The sequence below is a fragment of the Triticum aestivum genome, chromosome 2B (genome assembly GCF_018294505.1).
Source record: "Triticum aestivum cultivar Chinese Spring chromosome 2B, IWGSC CS RefSeq v2.1, whole genome shotgun sequence".
Lineage (NCBI taxonomy): Eukaryota > Viridiplantae > Streptophyta > Magnoliopsida > Poales > Poaceae > Triticum > Triticum aestivum.
In genome coordinates, this window is record NC_057798.1 from 134,011,744 (window position 1) to 134,032,708 (window position 20,965).

At 43.5% G+C, this 20,965-nt stretch overlaps 1 protein-coding gene and 1 long non-coding RNA gene across 2 annotated transcripts; one reads left to right on the top strand and one right to left on the bottom strand.

Moving 5' to 3' along the window:
* Window positions 1-488, top strand: LOC123040805 (uncharacterized). The gene is made up of 3 exons (XR_006418258.1): window positions 1-75; window positions 175-337; window positions 412-488. It is a non-coding gene; the product is annotated as an uncharacterized lncRNA (long non-coding RNA).
* A 1,944-nt stretch (window positions 489-2,432) lies between these two features.
* LOC123040806 (uncharacterized) lies at window positions 2,433-4,512 on the bottom strand. Its single transcript, XM_044463560.1, has 3 exons — window positions 4,182-4,512; window positions 3,047-3,267; window positions 2,433-2,968 (listed from the first exon to the last, which is right to left on the bottom strand). The coding sequence occupies exons 1-3, from the start codon at window positions 4,396-4,398 to the stop codon at window positions 2,594-2,596; spliced, it is 813 nt and encodes a 270-aa protein (XP_044319495.1). The 5' UTR covers window positions 4,399-4,512; the 3' UTR covers window positions 2,433-2,593.
* Window positions 4,513-20,965: the final 16,453 nt, after the last annotated feature.

Here is a 20,965-nt window from a genome sequence, read left to right on the forward strand (position 1 = left end):
TTGGAGGGAAGAGAACAGTGAATGGGTACACAAGTGGACAAATGAAGCGCTAGCAGATATAGTGCGTGAACTTAGGTATATCTTATGTACATTATTTTTTTTACGATGATCATACGATGCGTGAAGATGCTTTGCTTTCATCACAAAGGTTTATGTAATTATTTAATTTTGCAGGCCGTACGATGGAAGTACAGATCAAGCGTACAAGCAGTGGTACTGCATGAACACACGTGCTAGCCTGGCCAGTCAGCCAGCTACTATACCAACACATCTCACACAAGAGGAGCAGGCGCGGAGACATGTTGAGCTGCATGCAGCTTACTATCGTGACCACCTGGTAATCACTTGTAACTTTTTTAGGTCCATCATTTCATAATCATTGGAACTAAATAACATCCAAATATTGTTCAGCTTGAAAATGTCAACGAAGTAGGGCAGATGGCTACGGATAGCATGCCGGCCCAGGGCCCATATCGCAAGACATTCCAAAAACTTTTGCAACAATTCGTGGCAAAGAAGTTCAGATGCGGTAGAGGCGACGACGTTGCCACTGGAGCATACATGCCGGTAGCGAGGTCAGCCAGACCGAGTGCGGCACCGTCGTCCAGACCGAGCGAGGCGCGTACGAGCCATGAGCAATGGGGGGAGGGTCCGAGTACTAGAACGACATTGCCACGACATGACTCATCTCTGCCACTGCATCGCTCTTCTTCGATGCAGCTTCGTCAGGGGCAAACATCTCAGGACCATGGCACGGGCTTGGATTCGATGCCCGAGCAGTTTCTTTCCCCTAACCCATATGCGTACACAGGATATGATGCATACACCCAAGGTGAGGGATCTCAGCCGTTTCTCTCCACGCGAGGGATCCCCATGCCCGAGGAGACTCGTGTACCAGATTTAAACCAGCACCAAGTACAATGGCCAGACAGTATAAGAGAGGGATATGCTCAGGTAGTCATGTTTACATTTCAATGCATTTACAATGATATCATATATTATCCTCTAACAGTTTGTTTAAAATGTTTCTATGTGCAGGACACACCTGATGTTAATTGGGGCGATGAGAACACCCAACGCAGCGTCAACACAGGCCTCCGGGGAGCATCACATGATCATGGCGTCAACACAGGCCTCCGGGGAGCATCACATGATCTTGGCGACACGGTTACATCATTAGTTACAGAGTTCTTCGGAGGGGATGTTATTGGCCCATCTTTTATCCCCCCAGAGTCACAACCATACGCCTACAATTACGCTTCAGGTTCGCAACAAGGATTCGCGACTCCACCACCTACGCAGGACTCGCAGACACATGAAGCCGAAGTGGAGTACGGCCGCGGTCTTCGTGTGACCCGGCCACCTAATCGCTTGTCGCCTTCCGGTCGTAAGGAAAGGCCAGGTGGTCGTCGTTAAGTAGGGTGATTCATCTATGCACGTGCGCGACCCATTGTATCTATATATGTGTGTATCAGACTTTTCGATTTGAACATCTATGTTTGCTGAAATAAAAATGCACCAGTCAACGCTTTCCCCTCAATATTTTCAGGCAACGCTTTCCCCTCAATATTTTCCCGCCAACGCTTTCCCTCCATATGTTCCGCCACCCGTTTCCCGCCAACCCCTTCCCGCCATATCTTCCCGCCACTCGTTTCCCGCCATATGTTCCCGCCAACCCTTTCCCGCCATACTGCACTCGTTCTTTCCCGCCATTTTCTCCTCTCTACCTATAAAACCCCCTTCAGACGGAGGTGGAGAAGCATTCGAGTGTAGTGTAGTCGAGATGTCCCATTATCCTTTCGATCGTAGTTTTCACCCTGGGATGAGCAGGACTCTTTTGAGGCTAGCTACCGATTTCAGGATGGACAATAGGATAGTTCCATGGGACGAACTCACCGGTAGTGACACCATAATGAATGAGTTGGCTCACCAATTACGTAGGTCTGGTTGGCCTGAAAGGACCTATGAGGAGGTACGTAAAGAACTTCTTAGGTTGCATGCAAGGTGGAAGAATGTAGTGGAGCCGAAGAGTGAAACTTTCAGAAGGACTGCAGAAATGCATCCATTTTTATGGACTGAGGAGAGCGAGGATGAAGATGATATCTTCATGCCGCCGCTTCCGGGTGCTGCATCATCACAGGGCAAGAGTTCTGCATCGTCAAAGGGCAAGAGTACTGCATCCTCTAAGAGCAAGAGTTCTGCATCGTCCAAGGGTAAGAGTTCTACATCCTCGAAGGGCAAGAGTTCTGCATCGATGGAGGATGACCATGATGTCTTCATGTAGTTTTATTCCAGTTCTACCGTTTAATTCAGATGTACTTGCATTATTAGTTTGTACTCTGTTATTGTAGGGCATTATGTTCTATCTTAATTTTATTTTGTAGTTGTTGCACGATGTTCGATATTAGTGGAGGGAAAGAAAATGCCACTACTTTATTCTTAAACTATATTTTTTTCCATTACGACACGGCACAACTGAAAATAAGATACATTGTAGGAATATACCTACATTTAACTCCTGAAATAAAGCTACATTAAAGTGCAGAAATAAAGATACAAATGATTGCGGAATTTTAAATACTACCACAGGAATCTACTGAGTCCAGCGTGGATATTTTCCTTTTCCATCGCCAGCTTCTTCTGTTGCCTTAGCCTGACGAGCCCTTTCTTTCTTTCTCTGCCTCTCTGCCTCACGAGCCTCCTTTCGCTTTCGTTCCTGCCCCTCCATGCGACGAGCCTCTTCCCTGTTTTTCTTTCCCATTTCCTCAAAAAAACGGTGTTGCTTCGCATAGTATTCTTTTAACTCTCTCTCTTGCTCTGCTTTCTCCTCAGCTTCCGCCTTCTCGTGTCGCTCTTCCGCAAATAAACTATTCCACGCACGGCGACTTCTTTCACGAATCTCAGTCACTGCCCAAGCCGGCTTCTCCGTGTCAATCCAATAATAGTACATGCACAGAGGCGGAGGAGACTACAACAACAAACAAGAATGTTACTAAAGAATCAATGAAAATACCAACAATATCTATTTGTGATGGTTAAAGCATACCGGAGGCTTGTCGTACTCTGAAATAGCTACGGCGGGATATTCCTCATAATTGGCGCACATGAAAAACTTCATGCCCAACCAATCTGAAAAATCCGTCACCTCCTTCACCTTGCAAAGATCGCCACACCAACATCGCAGGACTGCCACCCCAGGAAGCAAACTTGCGTTCTTCATTTTCCTCGGCCTAATGCTTTGATCCGAGCAAGGCAAACTCATACCGACTGAAAAAAATTGTGTTATACACTTTGCGCAGTGGCGATTTCAAGGATGGCTGGACGAGAGCCTCGGTGTCTCCTTTTATAAGCCCAGACGATAAATAATGGCGAGAAAATTAAGCAGTAAATTTTAGGATCCCTGTAGTGTCGGCACAATAGCTTCCCGCAGTATTGGATTCCCGCAGCGAGTGACTGATGCCGTCGCATCCTCTCAAGCAATAGCCAGACTGATTCTTGGGCGAAAGAAGCATCAGCGTGCATTTTCCCGCTCGTGGGAATCACCGCCGTCAGGTCGCTGTTGCACACTGGAATCAGCGCCATCTGCAATAGGAAAATGCGTCGGGCGTGAAGAAAGATGCCGCCTCCTCCGGTGGCGGCCTGGCCCACGCCTCGGCCCGCGCGCAGCTGAGGCTGTCGGACGGGGAGCGACAGCGGCAGAGCTCGCCGCCTCACCTAGTGGCGGCCGGGCCCACCTCTCCTGGCCCGTTCCGTCACAGCTACTGCACTGTGGAAGAACCCGTTGTGCACCGCGCGGCCGCCTCCTGCGGTGGCGGCGGGGCCCGCCGCCTCACCTAGTGGCGGCAGGTGCCACGTGTCGCCTGCCGCACCTGCCGCCACTAGTCAGGGGGTCCTTTTTGACGTTTTTATCTGCAGATAGTCCTTTTTGACAATAGCGTTCGGCAGGGGGTCCTTTTGGACAAAAAATCGAAATCAACTACCTTGGCGGCTTGGCCTATTCAAAACAAATGTGTGTAGAGCCATTGCTTCCACCAGTACCCAGCACATGAGGGATGTCAAAATGCTTGTAGTTTCTGGTGAATCCTACCGGAGGTACTCACATATGAAAGTTATCAGGAAAAGGAAACAAATCCTAAAGAAGGGAATACAAAAACGGCACCTGGATATGGAAGGGGCGGTACCTGGATGGGAAGGGTGGCACTCAGATAAGGATGCGATGGCGGTCGAGTGACGGCAGCGGCGGGCACGTTGACGGTGACAATCATCCGGAGGTAGTGGGAAGGTTGACGACAACATTTGTAGGCGGCCGTTCTTGGTCGTCACCAAGCGAATATGGTGGGAGGGAGCGAGCGAGAGGCTGGAGGAGGTGCATCTGGCAGTGATAGAACTGCGGCGCATCCGGCAAGGTGGGATTGGGCCGGCAGCCGGCTGGCGACGACGAGGGATTTGGGGCGCCGCTGCTGGTGGCGGCTAGGGATTTGAGATGAGGCTGGGATGCGAAGATAGCTCGGGTCTGGATCTGGAATGTGGGATTTTTTTCACTCGAGGCTTTATTTCAGAACTTTAACCGGTGAGCGCCAGGCCCAAAAATTGGCTAAGCGCGGGGCGGGCTTTACTTTTGCGCGCGCGACTGAAATTCATGGCGCCAAACATGGGCTCCTTTTTTGCTGTGGGTCACGCACGACAGGAATACATCTTACTTCCATGGGCCGAGCAAGGCCCGACACAAATTTAGATACATTAAAACTGTGCACCTTAGGAGCTCTCTCAGGCCATCAGCACTCACAACCATTAGATCTTCACTTTTAGATTTTTCGGCCGTCCGATAAAAATCACACGCGACACTTCCCGCGACTGAACCGGGCAGCTGCTCTCGCGGCAAAATTGGCGCCGCCTGGTTGATTGGGCCATCGTGGGCCGGAAGCGAAGAGCCGAGGACCCCTCGAGAAAAACGCAACCAAGCAAGGAAAACTGCCCCCTCCCCTCCCCCACCCCGCATCTCTCTCCCAGTCTGTCCCATCGCGCGCCGCCGAACGGGAAGGGAGAAGGAGAGTATGCAATCCGGCGGCGCATCTGGTTATTATGTCGCCGCCCCTTACTTAAGCTCTCGCGGAGACGACGGGGTGTGGCGCATGCGACCTGGGCGCTCTCCTCCTTGACGGGACCTCCTCCCCTATCTATCCTTCTCTCTACCCACCAATGAACATGTGGTGTGCCGCCGCCGTCGTAGCGCTTAAGCCGGAGAGATCCGCGTTCCCCTACGCGGCCCCGTGCCGCCACAGACGACCACCACCTCTAGGTCTTCATGCCACACACAAGCTGGCGGTCCCCCTCGAAACCCCCCTTGGACGGTTAGATCCTATCTGCTCCACCACCACATCATTGTTGGATAAGAGGCTTAAGGTCAGATTGGATTTTATGGATTACTTGGAAGCTGATGTACAGCCGTGTAATCCTAGAGGTCGATCGAGTGCCTCAAGCTGCTCATTGATAATACTGGATTTCTGATCATGTTAGTTAGAAATATTGTCAGACTTAATATGACAATTGGATTGTTAAATTTTGCTTTTTAGTTAGACAATGCATCAAAGAGATTTTGTAATCTGTACTGACTGCAAAAAGGCTTGAAAATTTCTTAATTTGTCCTGGCTGCAGGATGGCTTCTTGATGCTCTAACTGCAAGTTATGCCCTTTGAAGATGAAAAGGATACTGGGAAGGCTGATGCATTTTGATCTAGAAAACAATGCCATACAAGGTGAAATCATCACTCCTATTTTCTTTATTTAGAAGAGTTCATCTTTGTTGCTGCTACCTAAGATGTATTGTACCTCTATCATCAATGAACCACATGCTCATTCTCATTTATAGCATTCATTCATTTATGTAAATGCAGATGAAAGGCAAAGTCAAGCACCCTTCCACGAGTGCCAAATATTGCGTGAGCTTCATTTCAATGAATAATTGTGACAGTCGCGATTGTGTAACATTGACACTGATCAGGTTTTCATCCATTCTGGCTTTGAGGTAAGGAAGGCAAAACAAAATTGATGCCAAGAGATGCAAGATGGATCATGGTGAGAAGACCATGGCCTCAATGAAGCCAAAGGTGGATAGAGGGCAGGGAGCATGAGAATGTAGCGAACCTTTTGCATAAGGAGCAGGTAATATTCTAAGCATATGGTCAATTATGATCGAAACCAAGATACTACTTTTTAGTATATTGACTTTTACCTTAGATTTGTGACCGGATTTGAGAGACCTCGGCGGTTGCCGCCGGTGTGATAGAAGAATAAAGTTTGTAGTTGATGAGTGAGGAAATGGGGGCGACACTGTGTCTCTGCCTCACCCAGGTGTCGGCGTATCTAATTACATTTGTCGTGAATTTATTAGTGTACTTCCACAACTTGGTTCATGAGTATTTTGTTCTCTATGTTATTGACATGGCATGTTTGTTCGTATGTTTTAGTGCTTTATTTATGCAGATTAGAGCCTAATTAATATGGTTGGAAATGCTTATTATGCTAACACTTTGTTATGTTGCTCCTGAATTTCAGCATAGATGCTGGCACAGAAGCTAATGCCTGGTGTGTATATGTCACTGCACATATCCTCCTTTGTGGTACCATCTTTTTTTGCGCACAATGCAGAATCTAGAACCCCATTCTGTTCTCAAAGATGACTCCGGTTATAAGGAATAACATTGTCCTTCTCTGACAGAAGCAGTGGATTTTGTTAAGTGCTTTCTATGCAAAGATTCACATAGAAGGATCGCTGCAGCTCAAACTTGAAATTAGTTTCTTACTGTCTATATGGATCTAGCTTAAACTTATGTCGTTATTAGTATCCCATATGTTCTTTAGGTCACCCATGGATCAGAAATATATTAACTTTAAAATGCCATTGGTTATATTTTGTCTTATCAAATCTTAAACTCCTTCATCATCATTACGTAAAGATGCTTTAATGGTTTGCAATGCTGATTTTTTATTTTATTTTTTATTCTATCTGACAATATTTGTTTCTACGGACGAATGGTTGTGCGATAAATATTTGCCAACAAGGGGTCTGCGTGGACTGCCCCTGTGGAGGCGACCTTTCACACAACACGACACACATCATGTTTTCCGTTTTACCTTTCTTCCTTTGTTATTTTCACATCTTTGCTCTTTCCATTTTTTCTTATTATTCGCCGTATAGGTAAATTGCTCACGCCTTTTGAGTTTTGCTGACTGACATCTTTCCATACGCGGTGATGAGAGTGATCAGAGTGAAATTTGTAATTAGCATCTTTCTAGAGCATTGTACACAATCATGTTCAAATATTGTCTTATGGAAAATTCAGACTTCTTTATTTTCATCAGAGCCAGTTTGAGAGACTTCCCTTGATACCTCCCAAAGTTGGTTATTATTTCGTTGCCTAAATATATGTTTCTTGTATTCATTCTTGGCACTATTGGACTTTTGCCATGGTAGTTTCTTCCCTTGTTATCTTATGTTCAAGGACAAGGTTTATGCGAAGGTTCTGTAGCTATTGACAATATTATTGTTGCATGTTTTTCTTGCTTTTGTATCTGTATAAAAAGTTAAAAACAAGCTTGTTGGTTCTAACGTTTATGCAGTTTTAAGTACCAAATTTGTTTTAGATTTGTTCCAAATTGATTAATATAGTTGTAAATATTTTCTTGTACTTCACCAAAATATGTAAATTCAAAATAAACCCTTCTATGCAAAAAAAAAATACAAATAAGTTTGTGCAAGTTTTAACATATATGTTTCATGCCTCCAACTGTCAATTATCAAATAGACGGGTGCAGCAACGCGCGCCGTCAATCTCTAGTATAACTATTTCTGTGCGTTCTCAGCTGGCGCACAAGAATGCAGTCCATATTCCTGTGAGCTAGTACGGGCCCGACAGGAAAAATTATGACCCACAGAAATATTTCAGTTTCTGGTAGTGGTGGGGGCGCGTCTAGGGGGGCATGCGCGTCTCCTTGCCTCGTGGCCTCCTCACTTCTTTCTTGATGTCCACTCCAAGTCCACTGGATTGCGTTTGTTCGAAAAATCACTTTCCCGAAGATTTCATTCAGTTTGGATTCCGTTTGATATTCCTTTTCTGCGAAACACTAAAAATAGGCAAAAAAAAACAATTTGGGTTGGGCCTCCAGTTAGTAGGTTAGTCCTAAAAATAATATAAAAATGTATAATAAAACCCATTAAACATTCAAATCAGATAATATAATAGCATGAAACAATAAAAAAATATAGATACGTTGGAGACGTATCAATATTTCTCAAAAATCAATTTCTATACACGGATGAGTATTGTGATGCAATTCAATACGAGGGTCTTGTGTTTGTTGCCACCACTCGTGGCACTGTTTTTGCATGGAATCCTTATGCTTTCGGTACGTTTGCCTTCCATTGTAATCTATTATATTATTAAAACTATAGAAAATGAAGGGTGAAGATTTTTCATCCAAAGGTTAAACTATTAAAACGGCCAAGATTCATTGCTATATACAGATCCGCGTAAGTTAAAAAAAAGAAATGCAGACCCACGTGCTGGAATCAATCAACGTGGCTAAGTTACGTTACTAGAAGAAGTCCATCCCCTGCACGCTTAGAAGGCAATTACAAGTAGAAACCTTTTTTTCACGTGCACATGTACTTGACAAATACAATATAGTAGTTTTTCTTTTTCTTTTGAGAACTATACACAAGCATGTCCGTGATGTTTCTAAAACAAGTCCACCACATGGACATGTACGCCAGAAGGTAAATACAATCAACTGTTTTCTTTTGCATGCACGTGTACAAGAAAAATAAAGCCAGAACTTTTTTTCCTTTTATGGGATACTATGTGATGTACTTTCCAGGTTGATTTCCATTGCTGGAGTGATTTATGCCAAGGGTACGCATCTGCAATCAGATTCGGCAAAATTTGCTAAATATGGCACATGATAGATAGCAGGGGTCACCGCCGAGGGCAGCACCAACAACTGAGAATGAGGACCGCAAGAAGCAGCGGCATGAGGACAACGCTCGAGCATCAACCAACCCCGTGCAAAATCCGAGGATAGCGAAGCCGAAGCACAAATTGAAACTCTCCTTACATGTCTGAAGGCACACGCCATGATGCCTGGATATAAGGCAAAATCAAAAGCAAAACTGCAGCGCATCTTCGACAATATATCCAATACGCGTCTTTGATGCCATGTGGATCAAATGCATGGTGCATTCAGTACACGCCCATGACGCCCGGGCAGTCGGTACTCGGCAAATCAAACGAGGCCCACAATAAGCCGTCAAAGTTAGGTAATATCCATGTACACTCCATATAGGTGTTTAGAAATTTCCATCCGGGCAATTTTTAATTTATAAATGTCATATATGTGTAACGCCTTAAAACAGTTTTGAAGACAACAACAATATAATGTCCAAGAAAGCAACCAAGCCATCATGTCTATCCGAATAAATAAAATAATCTGCACCGCTGATTATGTAAAATCAATGCACGAGTCTATCATGCCCAGGATGTTTATCGTAATACAAAACTGCACATCATCTACGAGATTACTTGATCCGGTTAGCTCCATATGCTTTCACACCCCAACGTGGTAGGGACCATTAGCAGGTATCAGCAGAGGCAGATGACCGGGAAGTGGTAAGATGACTAAAGGAAAAATGGAAAAATGGGAGTATTTTGTTGGGCGAGGAAAATAACAAGTGATAGGACAAAGCAAAAAATAGTCCTAACAACCACGTTTGACCACACAGACTAACACTAGTAGAAAAGGGGGCAATGGTCCAGGCCAGGTCAGCCCATTAGTCCCGGTTCAATCCAGAACCGGGACCAATGGGGGCATTGGACCCGGTTCGTGAGCCCCGGGGGCCGGCTGGGCCATGTGGGCCATTGGTCCCGGTTCGTCTGGACCCTTTGGTCCCGGTTGGTGGGACGAACCGGGACCAATGGTCCTCGCTCCTGGCCCACCATTATTGGTCTCGGTTGGAGGCATGAACCGAGACCAAAGGCCGCCCATTAGTCCCGGTTCATACCACCAACCGGCACTAAAGGGTTGGTCCTCGCTGCGGCCAGAGTTTAGTCCCACCTCGTCAACCAAAGGGGGCTCACACCGGTTTATAAGCCCCTCGCTCTCTGCCTTGTTGAGCTCCTCTCAAAATGAAAATAGATACCCTTATACAGGAAATTTGACCTAAATTCATACTGAATTTCTCTGAAGTTAGTAGAAATTTATTATGAATTTAGGTTGGATTTTCTCTATAAGCGCATCTATGCTCATTTTTTTAGTAAAGTTAATCACAACTATTTTTTCTTCTATTTATTTCTGAATAGTTTTTTATATATTTTTTTTCTTTTCTGCTATATTTATTTTTTCTATTTATTTCTGAGTAGTTTTTTATATAGTTTTTTTCTTTTCTGCTATATTTATTTTTTTCTATTTATTTCTGTGTGGTAATAAGTCATTAAAAATAAGCATCTATGCTCATTTTTTTAGTAAAGTTAATCACAACTATTTTTTCTTCTATTTATTTCTGAGTAGTTTTTTATATAGTTTTTTTTATTTTCTGATATATTTATTTTTTTCTATTTATTTTTGAGTTGTAATAAGTCATTAAAAATAAAAAAGATTTTAGTAAAGTTAATCACAATTATTTTTTATTCTATTTATTTCTGAGTAGTTTTTTATATATTTTTTTCTTTTCTTCTATATTTATTTTTTCTATTTATTTCTGTGTGGTAATAAGTCATTAAAAATAAGCATCTATGCTCATTTTTTAGTAAAGTTAATCACAACTATTTTTTCTTCTATTTATTTCTAAGTAGTTTTTTATATAGTTTTTTTTCTTTTCTGCTATATTTATTTTTTTCTATTTATTTCTTTGTGGTAATAAGTCATTAAAAATAAGCATCTATGCTCATTTTTTTAGTAAAGTTAATCACAACTATTTTTTCTTCTATTTATTTCTGAGTAGTTTTTTATATAGTTTTTTTTCTTTTCTGCTATATTTATTTTTTCTATTTACTTCTGTGTGGTAATAAGTCATTAAAATAAAAAAGAGGCGCAATGCTAGTTAATTTGCTTCAAGCCTTTCGGAATAGTGTAAACTGCATTGCACATAGCTCCGTGCAGTCTACCCTATTTCTCAAGGCTTGAAGCGAACCAACTTGCAGGTCAGCATTGAGCCTCTTCTTCATTGTCTCTACACTCAGGGCTTATAAACAGCTGCGAGTGCCTCTGGCTTGGCGAGGTGGCACTAAAAAAACAGCTGCAGAAAGAATCAACTAAAAAACAGCTGCAGAAAATAAATAAGTAATTAGACGGGTCCATTGGTACCGGTTGGTGACTCCAACCGGGACCAAAGGTCTTTGTTTCCCGCCCTTTGGGCTGCTGAAAAGAGGCCTTTGGTCCCGGTTGGTGGCACCAACTGGGACTAAAGGGGGGCATTGGTCCCGGTTGGTGCCATGAACCGGAATCAAAGCCTTTGCTATATAAGTAGCACTTAGGAAAATTTCAGAACCGCATCCCCACTTCGATCTCTCCTTCTCCTCTCCCGGCGCCGCACGTCGTCCCCTGCCGCCACCTAGCCGTCGCCTCCCCGCCCCGACGCCGTCGCCGCCCTGCCGCCCCGACATCGCTGCCCCGCCCATCGCCGCCCCGACGCCGTCGCCGCCCCGCGCCGCACCTTGCCGTCGTCGTCAACCTCGCCGTGAGCAACTTTTTATGATTTTTGTTAGATTTTTTTAGATTTTTTTGTAGTTCATAATTTTTTTATTAGATTAGATGTGTAGTAATTTAGATATGTAGTTCATAGTATGTTAATTTAGATTGTGTAATTAATTGGTTCATATTGTGTTAGATTTTTTTTCTGTTAATAGATTTTTTTGGTGATATTATTGTTGAATATGCATGTTTGGTGATATTATTGTTAATAGATTTTTTTGGTGATATTTAGATTATGTAATTAATTTTGTTCATAGAATTTTAATGATTTTTTTGTTCATAGTATTTAGAAAAAGGAAAAAAATAAGAAGAGAAAGTGTTTAATATAATTAGTTAGAAAAATACTAGTTTATTTTTAGTAAGTACTATTTTATTTTATTTATAGTAAGTGCTTCATATATAGTTGAACTAGCTAGTTGATTTAATAAACTAATTTATTTTACTATATATAGAAGTAGTTTGTAGTAAGTGCTACTTTATTTATTTATAGTAAGTGCTACTTTATTTATTTATATTAAGTGCTACTTTGTTTTTAGTAAGTACTACTTTATTTATTTATAGTAAGTGCTTAGTAGTTGAACTAGATAGTTGATTTAATTAATAAAACTACTTTATTTAACTATATATAGAAGTAGTTCCCGCATCGACATCGACGATGCCTATCCCGCATCCTCGTCGTCGTCGACTCGGCGGTGGAGGCCTGCTTGATCAGGGCCATGTTCGGGACTGGGCTTCGTCGGGCTGGTATTGGGAGGTGCTACCTTCCGGGGGACGTAGGTTGGTGAGGAGGCAGCCCGTTGTTGACCCGATCCTTGTTTGGTGGTGGTCGCGTGGGCCAGTGACGGTGCTGAGGCTTCCGGACACCGCGGAGGTGGTACGTCACCGTGTCAGCGAGGAGGACGAGCACGTCCGCCGCTACATGGTTGCATTAGAGGGCAGGTTTGACAATACCTGGCAGGTTCTTCAGGGATCTCAGTGGAGCTATGATCCTGTGATGGTTCCTTATCTTTGGGTGTCCACCGCCCGTGACGATACCCGTCGGGCGCTACGGTTCTAGTTGTATTAGTGATGCTATATTAGTGATAATATTCGACGATGTACGGACACCAAGAGATGATGTACTTTTGCTTATAATTATTTAATGCATGCTAATTTGAATACTACTTTATTTTATGATTTGGTTTTGCTTATTTTATGATTTGTTTTTGCTTATGAATGCTCATATTGGATAAGTTCTCCTTCATTCCCGTGTGCTAGACAATTTGGTGTAATAATGCACTCGGGAATGAAAGGAGGAGCTACGTACATCACCGATATTCAACCCGTGATTAATAATAATGATCTAGTTTAATATTTGAATTATGAACATATGCCGGAAATGTCGTACTCGGACGACGAAAACCGCCCGGGGGAGTGCGACTGGTGCCACGACGACCGAGGTATGTGCGACAGGTTCATTGAGCTGGACGAAGATCGACGCTTCAGCATTAAGCTCGAGGAGACCTTCGATGTTCATACGGTACGCAACGACGACAATAGTTTTTTCGTAATTAAGCACGACTTCAACTATTTTAACGTGTATTTTTCATCTTTTCCAATTCGACTAGCTTATCCCATGCTTTGCAAGACGCTATGTCTTGGAGAGGATGGGTTTTGAAGACCATGAATGTATGGAAACCAAAAAAATGATCATAAGTACCCATCATGGTGTGGATTTTCAAGTAAAGATGTACAATGCTCAGAGTGTAACCCATTTTGGTTGAAAAAATTGGGAAGCACTTTGCAAGATGTATGGTTTTGATGAGGGTATGCTTGTCACCATGGATCTTGGTGATCCTACAATCGAGTAAGAGAGACCTTCGATTTGCGTCCTTGTGGATACACCTCCAATTCTTCCCCCATGTGAGCTTAACATAGTTATTAAGTAATTTATATTGTTTATTTCAAAATAGTTGACAACTTATTTCCATTGACAGCTTATTTTCATTCTTCAAAGAATGTGCGGAAGATGGTAGACAGAACCTACTACACCGAAGGCTCCGAATTAACTTATCAGGAGAAAAATCATCTGGTCGCATTTTGTACTGATCTTGAGAATTACAATATCTACAATCAAACTCCTCAACATTATGATCAATACGTGCCACTAGTACACGTGTTGAACTACAGTAACTACCATGGAGATACCCTGGTAAGATTTTTTACTATTACGACATCCGTGCATCTTTTTGCACACTTTAAAACTAGTACATCATTGCTAACTACGAAGTTATTACTGTGATTTTCAACAGATAATCCTGAATGATTGTGTGCCTTATCTGATGTATACGCACGGTAGCCTTCATGTTTTGAACATACAACCAGGTCTTCCTACGAATCTGAACTGTCCATAGCGGGTTTTTAAAAGAAGTGGAGACATGACAATCAAAGAATAGAAAAAATGTATGGACAGTCATAAGGAGCTTCTTGGAAGCAAAAAGTAGTGAAGGCCAAGAACTGGAGACAGGATGATCGCCATTCTTCATAATGGAGAGTCAGGGTCTATATTGTTTTATGCTATTTTACCTTAAGGGTGTTTAGGTCCTACCTGATACTGATGATCATGTGATAAGAACAATTATGTAGGGCTGGGTTCGATGACTATGAGGATGACGATCATATGACTTATTATTAATAACGAGTAGAAGTTGTATGATGATGCATGATTAGTAGGACTTGTTATTATATATGATGATGTATGATGCGAGCATGCAGGAGTTATTATATCAGCGGGTGAAATGAACATATATAGCAGCAGCATTTGTAAACCAAGGACGAAGATATAAGAGAGGGCACTTCTCTCTATTAGCTAGCTAATAACAACCTAAAAATAACCACCAAAACCCCTAAAGCAGCCACTTTTCTAAAAAAAACATGGACTTTTGGTCCCGGTTGGTGCCACCAACCGGGACCAAAGGCCCCCTGACTGGGCTCGGCGCATAGGCCACGTTGAGGCACATTGGTCCCGGTTCGTGTTTGAACCGGGACTAATGGGTGGAGGTATTAGTAACGACCCATTAGTCCCGGTTCATGGACCGGGACTAAAGACCCTTAAGAACCGGGACTATTAGGTGTTTTTCTACTAGTGTAAACTGTCTCTTAAATTTATCAGAAAATTGAAAAAAAATTTATAACAATTTGTACACGCATATACATACAAACAATAGAAAATCTTATAAGGCAGATGAAGTATATTTAATATATAAAATCCAGAATGTAATAAAATGGGATTAGAAAAGGCCATTGCATGTATTAACATGAATAATTTTGGCAAAAAAGAACTCGACATGAGCATAATAGACTACATGTTGCATAATTATACATACACATATAGCCATCGGGTCTATCAAAAGATTGATTTGGGCATTACTCAACAGCGGGAAATACGAACAAGGAGGAAAACAACCATGAATTGGTTCCTGCATGCAGTTTTTAAGGCGTCTGTGAGTGAAATCCAAAGGGCACATGCATGTGTCAAGTTAATACAAAGGACATACGAGTGTTAACTTGCTACAACTAATTTCATATAAGTAATATGTTGTTTCAATTGTGTTAAACAATATTAATGCTACAACATAGCTATGATGTGAGTAAGCCAAGCATTTTGATGTTTGATATTTTCACAAATACAGTAGTGTAAATGCAATAACTCAAATGAGATGGGTAAATAAAGAAAACAAGACGTTTAGGTATGGATGACCCAACAATATTTGGACCAAAATCATTGGCTATTAGTACATAAAATAATTAGATTTTCTATAACGTGCATATATATTACCTAAAAGGTGGTATATACTACCTCAGTAATATTATATATTACATACTTACTAAATTTTATGATAGATAGGAAGTACATTGTACTCCCTCCATTTCTTTTTACTCCGCATATAAGATTTGTCTTAGGTCAAACTTCATAAAATTTGACCAAAATTATATTGAAAAATATCAACATTTATATTGCTAATGATATGCCAGAAAATTAATTCCATGATACATCTAATGATATTGATTTGGTATCACGAATGTTGATAACTTTTTTATGAACTTCGTCAAACTGTACATTGTTTGACTTGAGACAAAACATATATGTAGACTAAAAAGAAACAGAGAGAGTATCAAACACATGTGGGACTTTGTCCATGTTAAACATCTAAAACGTCAAGCATACTAATATTTTGAAAAATCTAGCCGCCCAAATGCACGGGAGAACCTGCTAGTTATAATTGTTTCATCTACATGCATGCGGGTTAGCTAGTTTCCCTTTAATTAACCTTCTTGTGTTTCCACGGTCCTGTGAACATTCCACCACCTATATTTGAAAAAAATTATAACCAAGGGGGAGATGACAATGATGATGATCACGAGCATGAGGACCCATATACTCAGTGGTGCCTGGCAACTTATTCCGATGTATCACCTCTTCTGGTTTGTATACAGGCCCATGGTCGCACTCTCCGGACCTATTCCAACATCCGTTGCAGGGTAATTAGGGATGGATACTACTATGCTAGCGCCAACACCTGCTCCCTGGTTTAGTATTGATACTCCTGGAGGAAACTCGCTCTTCCTTGGACAAAACTATCCAATGATGGTAAAAGGCGATCCAACTGTTGTTGACACAACGTTACTACCATTTATGAGAAGCAACTATATCTATACCTCGGACATTGCTATGGTTCCCTACCGTGGCAATCACAATATGCGTCCTGACATAGGCCGCTTCAGCCTAGATGATATGTCCTCTGTTGGTCTCTGTAACACCCCAAAATTTTGACTATGACTTATTAATTAAAATTTTGCCAGGAAATTAATTTTTTTTCTGGTTTTATCTTTTAATTTCAGACCACTCTGTCCCTTTGAATTTTTGAGTTTTTCCTTCCAGGTGGAAACCTTTCAAAAATATTGTTGGACTTGTATATCTTCCCAAGACCATTTTTTTGTCAATGGAATTATTTCTACAATTATTTTTCCTGAGCTTTATTTCTTTAAAAATGATTTTTCATAAGTTTTAGAATTCCATTTGCACTACAACCCTTTGAAATACTTCTTTAAAATTCCCACCAGAATTTAGGGATGTCATGTGATGTCCCCACATCACTTTTATGCAAAAATCTCTTTTAGTCATTTGGAGATTTTGAGCCCTACCCCAAGTTTTCAATTCTATTCCAGTTTGGTGATTTGTACTGCAACCATATTTTATCTTGCTCTTTTTGCCTTGGGATTTGTCCTGCTTGAAGTACACCCTACCAAACCCTTAAGTCCAGGAGATTGAACCCACTAGAAGCTTTTATGCACATGCAATAATGCCCTTTATTTTCTGTCCAGATTTGGTTTTCTCAAAAACTTGCACTAGGGAGTTTTTGTTTTTGTCAAACTAACCTTGCCACCCTCTTTATCATCTAAAGAGACCCCAACCTGGAGATTTGGGCCACCAGAAGAGATGCCTAGTAGCCCATGGCATTTTGTCAAGCACCTTGTGTGCATGGCCAGTTTTGGCTTAGTTTTTGGTTTGCCTTGTGAACTTGGTCCCCTAACGTAACAACCATGTCCACTAATCTCCTAGCCACCACTGACCTAGACCTGTTAACTACCAGGCTCATTCGAGCCCTCTAGCACGCGTTGGCTTTTCATCGAGCACCTGGCGTGCGTGCTCTGGGCTCGCCCAGAGTGCATGTTTTGCACGCGCGCGCACCGAGCCACCGCGTTCGGTTCCCCCGCGCCCTGGCCTTTGCTTGCCTGCAGAGCCACGCCTGTCCTCATCCACTCATCAGAGCCATCCAAGCCACCCCTGGAGCCCCGCAGCGCCACCATCAGGTCGGCCATGGCAGCTAGCGGACGGCCGCAGCAGGCTCCTACCATGGACGGCGCCGCCCGAGCCACAGCCGTGTGCCAGCTCGCCCCTGAACAACCCGAGCTCATCCTCTCGCCCTGCCGGACCCCACTAGCCATCCCCACGCGCCCCCTGGCTACAGAACGGCGGTTCGCCGTTCCTATCCATTGTCGTCGTCGAACCGACCTCGACCGCCTATAAAACGAGCCCCCGAGCTCGTCCAGGCCCTCAGGCGACCTCAGGCCATCCCCCTAGTGCTCCCATACCTAGCAATTGATGGAGGGAGGCCGTCTTCCCCGTCTCTGGTCAGTTCGGCCGCCGCCACGCTCCGGTTCCGTTCGTCGCGAGCAGGGCCTCCCCAGTCCATCCAGCGCCACCGTCCGACTCCCCTTGACCTTGTGGAGCCACCCCACCTCTCAAACCCGATCGAGAGCCACCGTAGCTCGAAACCCCAATCCTCCCGAAACCACCGTCCACCGCGGAGCTCGCCGCCGGCGACCCCCTCCACTCCCGCCAGCCTATCGACCACTGGGAGGACCACCCCTGGACCAGCGGGTCCATCCCCGCCCTCAGAATCCTGTGGGGAGCCGCCGCTCGTCGACAGCGATCGCCGGAGCCCCGCCACCGCTCGGCCAGAGGAGAAGGAGGCGCGGGCGACTGGTCAAACCTCACCAGTGGGCCCAAGGGACCCACTGTGAGTGACCCACGGGTCGGCCAACGCTGGTTTAAGTGGAAGCGTATTCCACGGAATACGTCTTCGCTAAGGGGAAAGCGTATGCCCCCGAACCGTTTTTCTTTTTCTGATTTTTGTTAAAAACATAATTTTGACTAAACTTTGACTAGCTGTAACTTTTTAAATATAAGTCTAATTGATTTGATTCTTTTTTTGCTCTTTCTCAAATTCTGTCTAGTTTATTCTCATATTTATTTGAAAAAAATTCAAACGACTTTTTCTACTGTTTTGAAACTATGTGTAATTCCAATTTTCGTAAAATAGGATTTTGAAGAAGAAGGCAACATTCAAAAAGTGCACCCCACTTACAAACTCTTGAAGGCAAGCATTCTGAACCCCGGCATAATATTTGTTGTGTGTCAATTGATGCAAATATGACACCACCTTGACGTGAAGTATTCGATATTTTATGTGGTGTTATGATCATATTCATGAGTGCATAATGATGATTCCTTGCTGTTGGAATTTGATATGCTTCTGATAGTAATCACCCTCGTGTGCCTTTCATGCCTACCGGAAGGAGTCCGGGAAAGTCTCTGTCTTGGGTAGACACGAGCTTGTCTCTAGTTCATCGTCGAGACGGTTGTGTCCGGTAAGGCATGGTGAGGTATAATGAGTGGTGATTCTGTCTGATTGGTGTGAAATATATTTCTTATGCTAATCATGCAGGAAATGCTTTATCCTCCTGAGTCGACCATAGATCGAGTCTTGTTCCAGTAACCCCCATACTTGTTTCGTAGTACCACTTGTCCCTGCCATAGGTAGGGTACAGTTCAGTAGGTTGTCAACCCCTTCCTAGCAAACACCATACAGAGAGCCATGGTGGAAGATACCGGCTGCATCCGGTAGACATGCCACCTGGTCCGGGGGCATGGGTGTTTCCGGTTGGAGCCGAAGGGGTAGCTCCCCTAGTTTGCGCGCATAATAAATTTTTGTGATCCCATGCTAGTCGAGGTTGTAGCCTCCCCACTTAGAGTTTCGCTTAACGGGTGTCATGGGTGATTCCAGACACCGGTAAGTTAGGCTGGTGTGTGTGATCAGGTGTGTTTTCAATTCAAAGACCATTGACGGAATTAGTCCCGATGGACTAAAGGAATCCGTTACTCGTGGGTAAAGAGTACACCCTCTGCAGATATTATATCTATTCGAATAGCCGTGTCCATGGTTAAGGACTACAGTCTGGGATGGGTCAAGTATCGGTCTTAGAGTCGGTCTTAGGAGGAAAAATTGCTAAACCAGAACATGGATCATGACTTGTGACTCATGATGATTATGATTATTATTATTATGGACTAACCATTTACATTATTTGAATTATTGAGTATCCCTGGGACGGTTCTACCTCCTGGATATTCACTTTGATATTTCTCATATAAGCCCTTTATGTGGTGTTGCTCTGACGCCCGACTGTGGCATGCTTGCTATTTAATGATTTATAAGCCCTTTATGTGGTGTCGCTCAGACGCCCGACTGAGGCATGCTTTATATTATTATTCTTTCGAGGCGTCGCTTTAGACACCCGATCGGTGCATTCTATTTCTACTCCCTTATTGCATATTCAGATGAATAACCGGCATGCGTGCATCATGGATTTTTATTTCGTGACTGACATTGTGATCATAGAATAATTCAGAGCATGATTATCAATTGTTATATTATACATGTGTTCATAATGTTTGCGAGTACATTCAAAGTACTCACTGGCTTGTCCGTGGCTATTGTCTTGGCCAGATTTCTTGCATGGAGAGGAGCGTCGCAATGACAGCCCCGGGACCTACGCAATGATGATAGCAGCCTCGCGAAGATAGGAGTTATCCAGGTCAGCTGTTCCTGTGGGAAATGGAGTCCCATAGACACCGATGAACCACAAACCGCTTCCGCCATCAGCCACTAGAAACCTTGTGTTGTACTCATAGGCCAGAATGGTCTTGTACTACATATTTTGTATTTTGCTTGGAATTTCTGTATCAAGTTGGTGCCTCATCAGCTAACAGTAATCCTGGGGCTGGTGAGCACAAGGACCATTTTCTGGGAAATATATCCTGGAAATCCAGTCGCGACAACCTTGGTATCAGAGCCAGGCTAACCATTGGCTAATCCTATCTTGGCCAGGTCAATAAACCTAGATTAACCAATCCACCAGACCTTGACCTAACCCCGGCCAAGCTTCTCATGTAAGATAGCCACACAGTGACCACGACACCTTTTGGTAGTCGGTGCCCAACCTATCAGCCTAGCCTGTCGATCACGCGCCAGTGACCGACAGCTAAATAGTCTCTTTCGCAAGCGTGCGAAGGAAGACTCCATCCCCTTTTTCTATAAAAAGGGCACGCTAGCCTCACCCCAACACAACACAGCCTCTTCCCCAAACCGAGCTATAATACCTTGCCCCATTGTGCACAATGAGACCACAGCAACCAACTTTGGAGGTTTTGTGACCGTGCTAGCAAACCTCACCCGCCGTGCCTTTGCATTAGAAGAGCCCCCAGAATATGTTGTGTACCAAGGGCCCATGAGCGGTGAGAGCCGTCAATTCTGGGTCACTATGCACGTATATGGTAGGGTTCTATCGCCAGAACGCCCCTACAGGTTCACCAGAAGGACAACTTCCTTTGAGC

Excerpts from the sequence above, each read along its gene's own strand:
- LOC123040806 (XM_044463560.1), bottom strand. The coding sequence starts at position 4,398 with ATGCGCCGCAGTTCTATCACTGCCAGATGCACCTCCTCCAGCCTCTCG. Across the intron at positions 3,268-4,181 it reads GTGCCACCCTTCCCATCCAG|TCGGTATGAGTTTGCCTTGC; the intron begins GTACCGCCCCTT and ends AATTTTTTTCAG. Across the intron at positions 2,969-3,046 it reads CAGAGTACGACAAGCCTCCG|TCTCCTCCGCCTCTGTGCAT; the intron begins GTATGCTTTAAC and ends TTGTTGTTGTAG.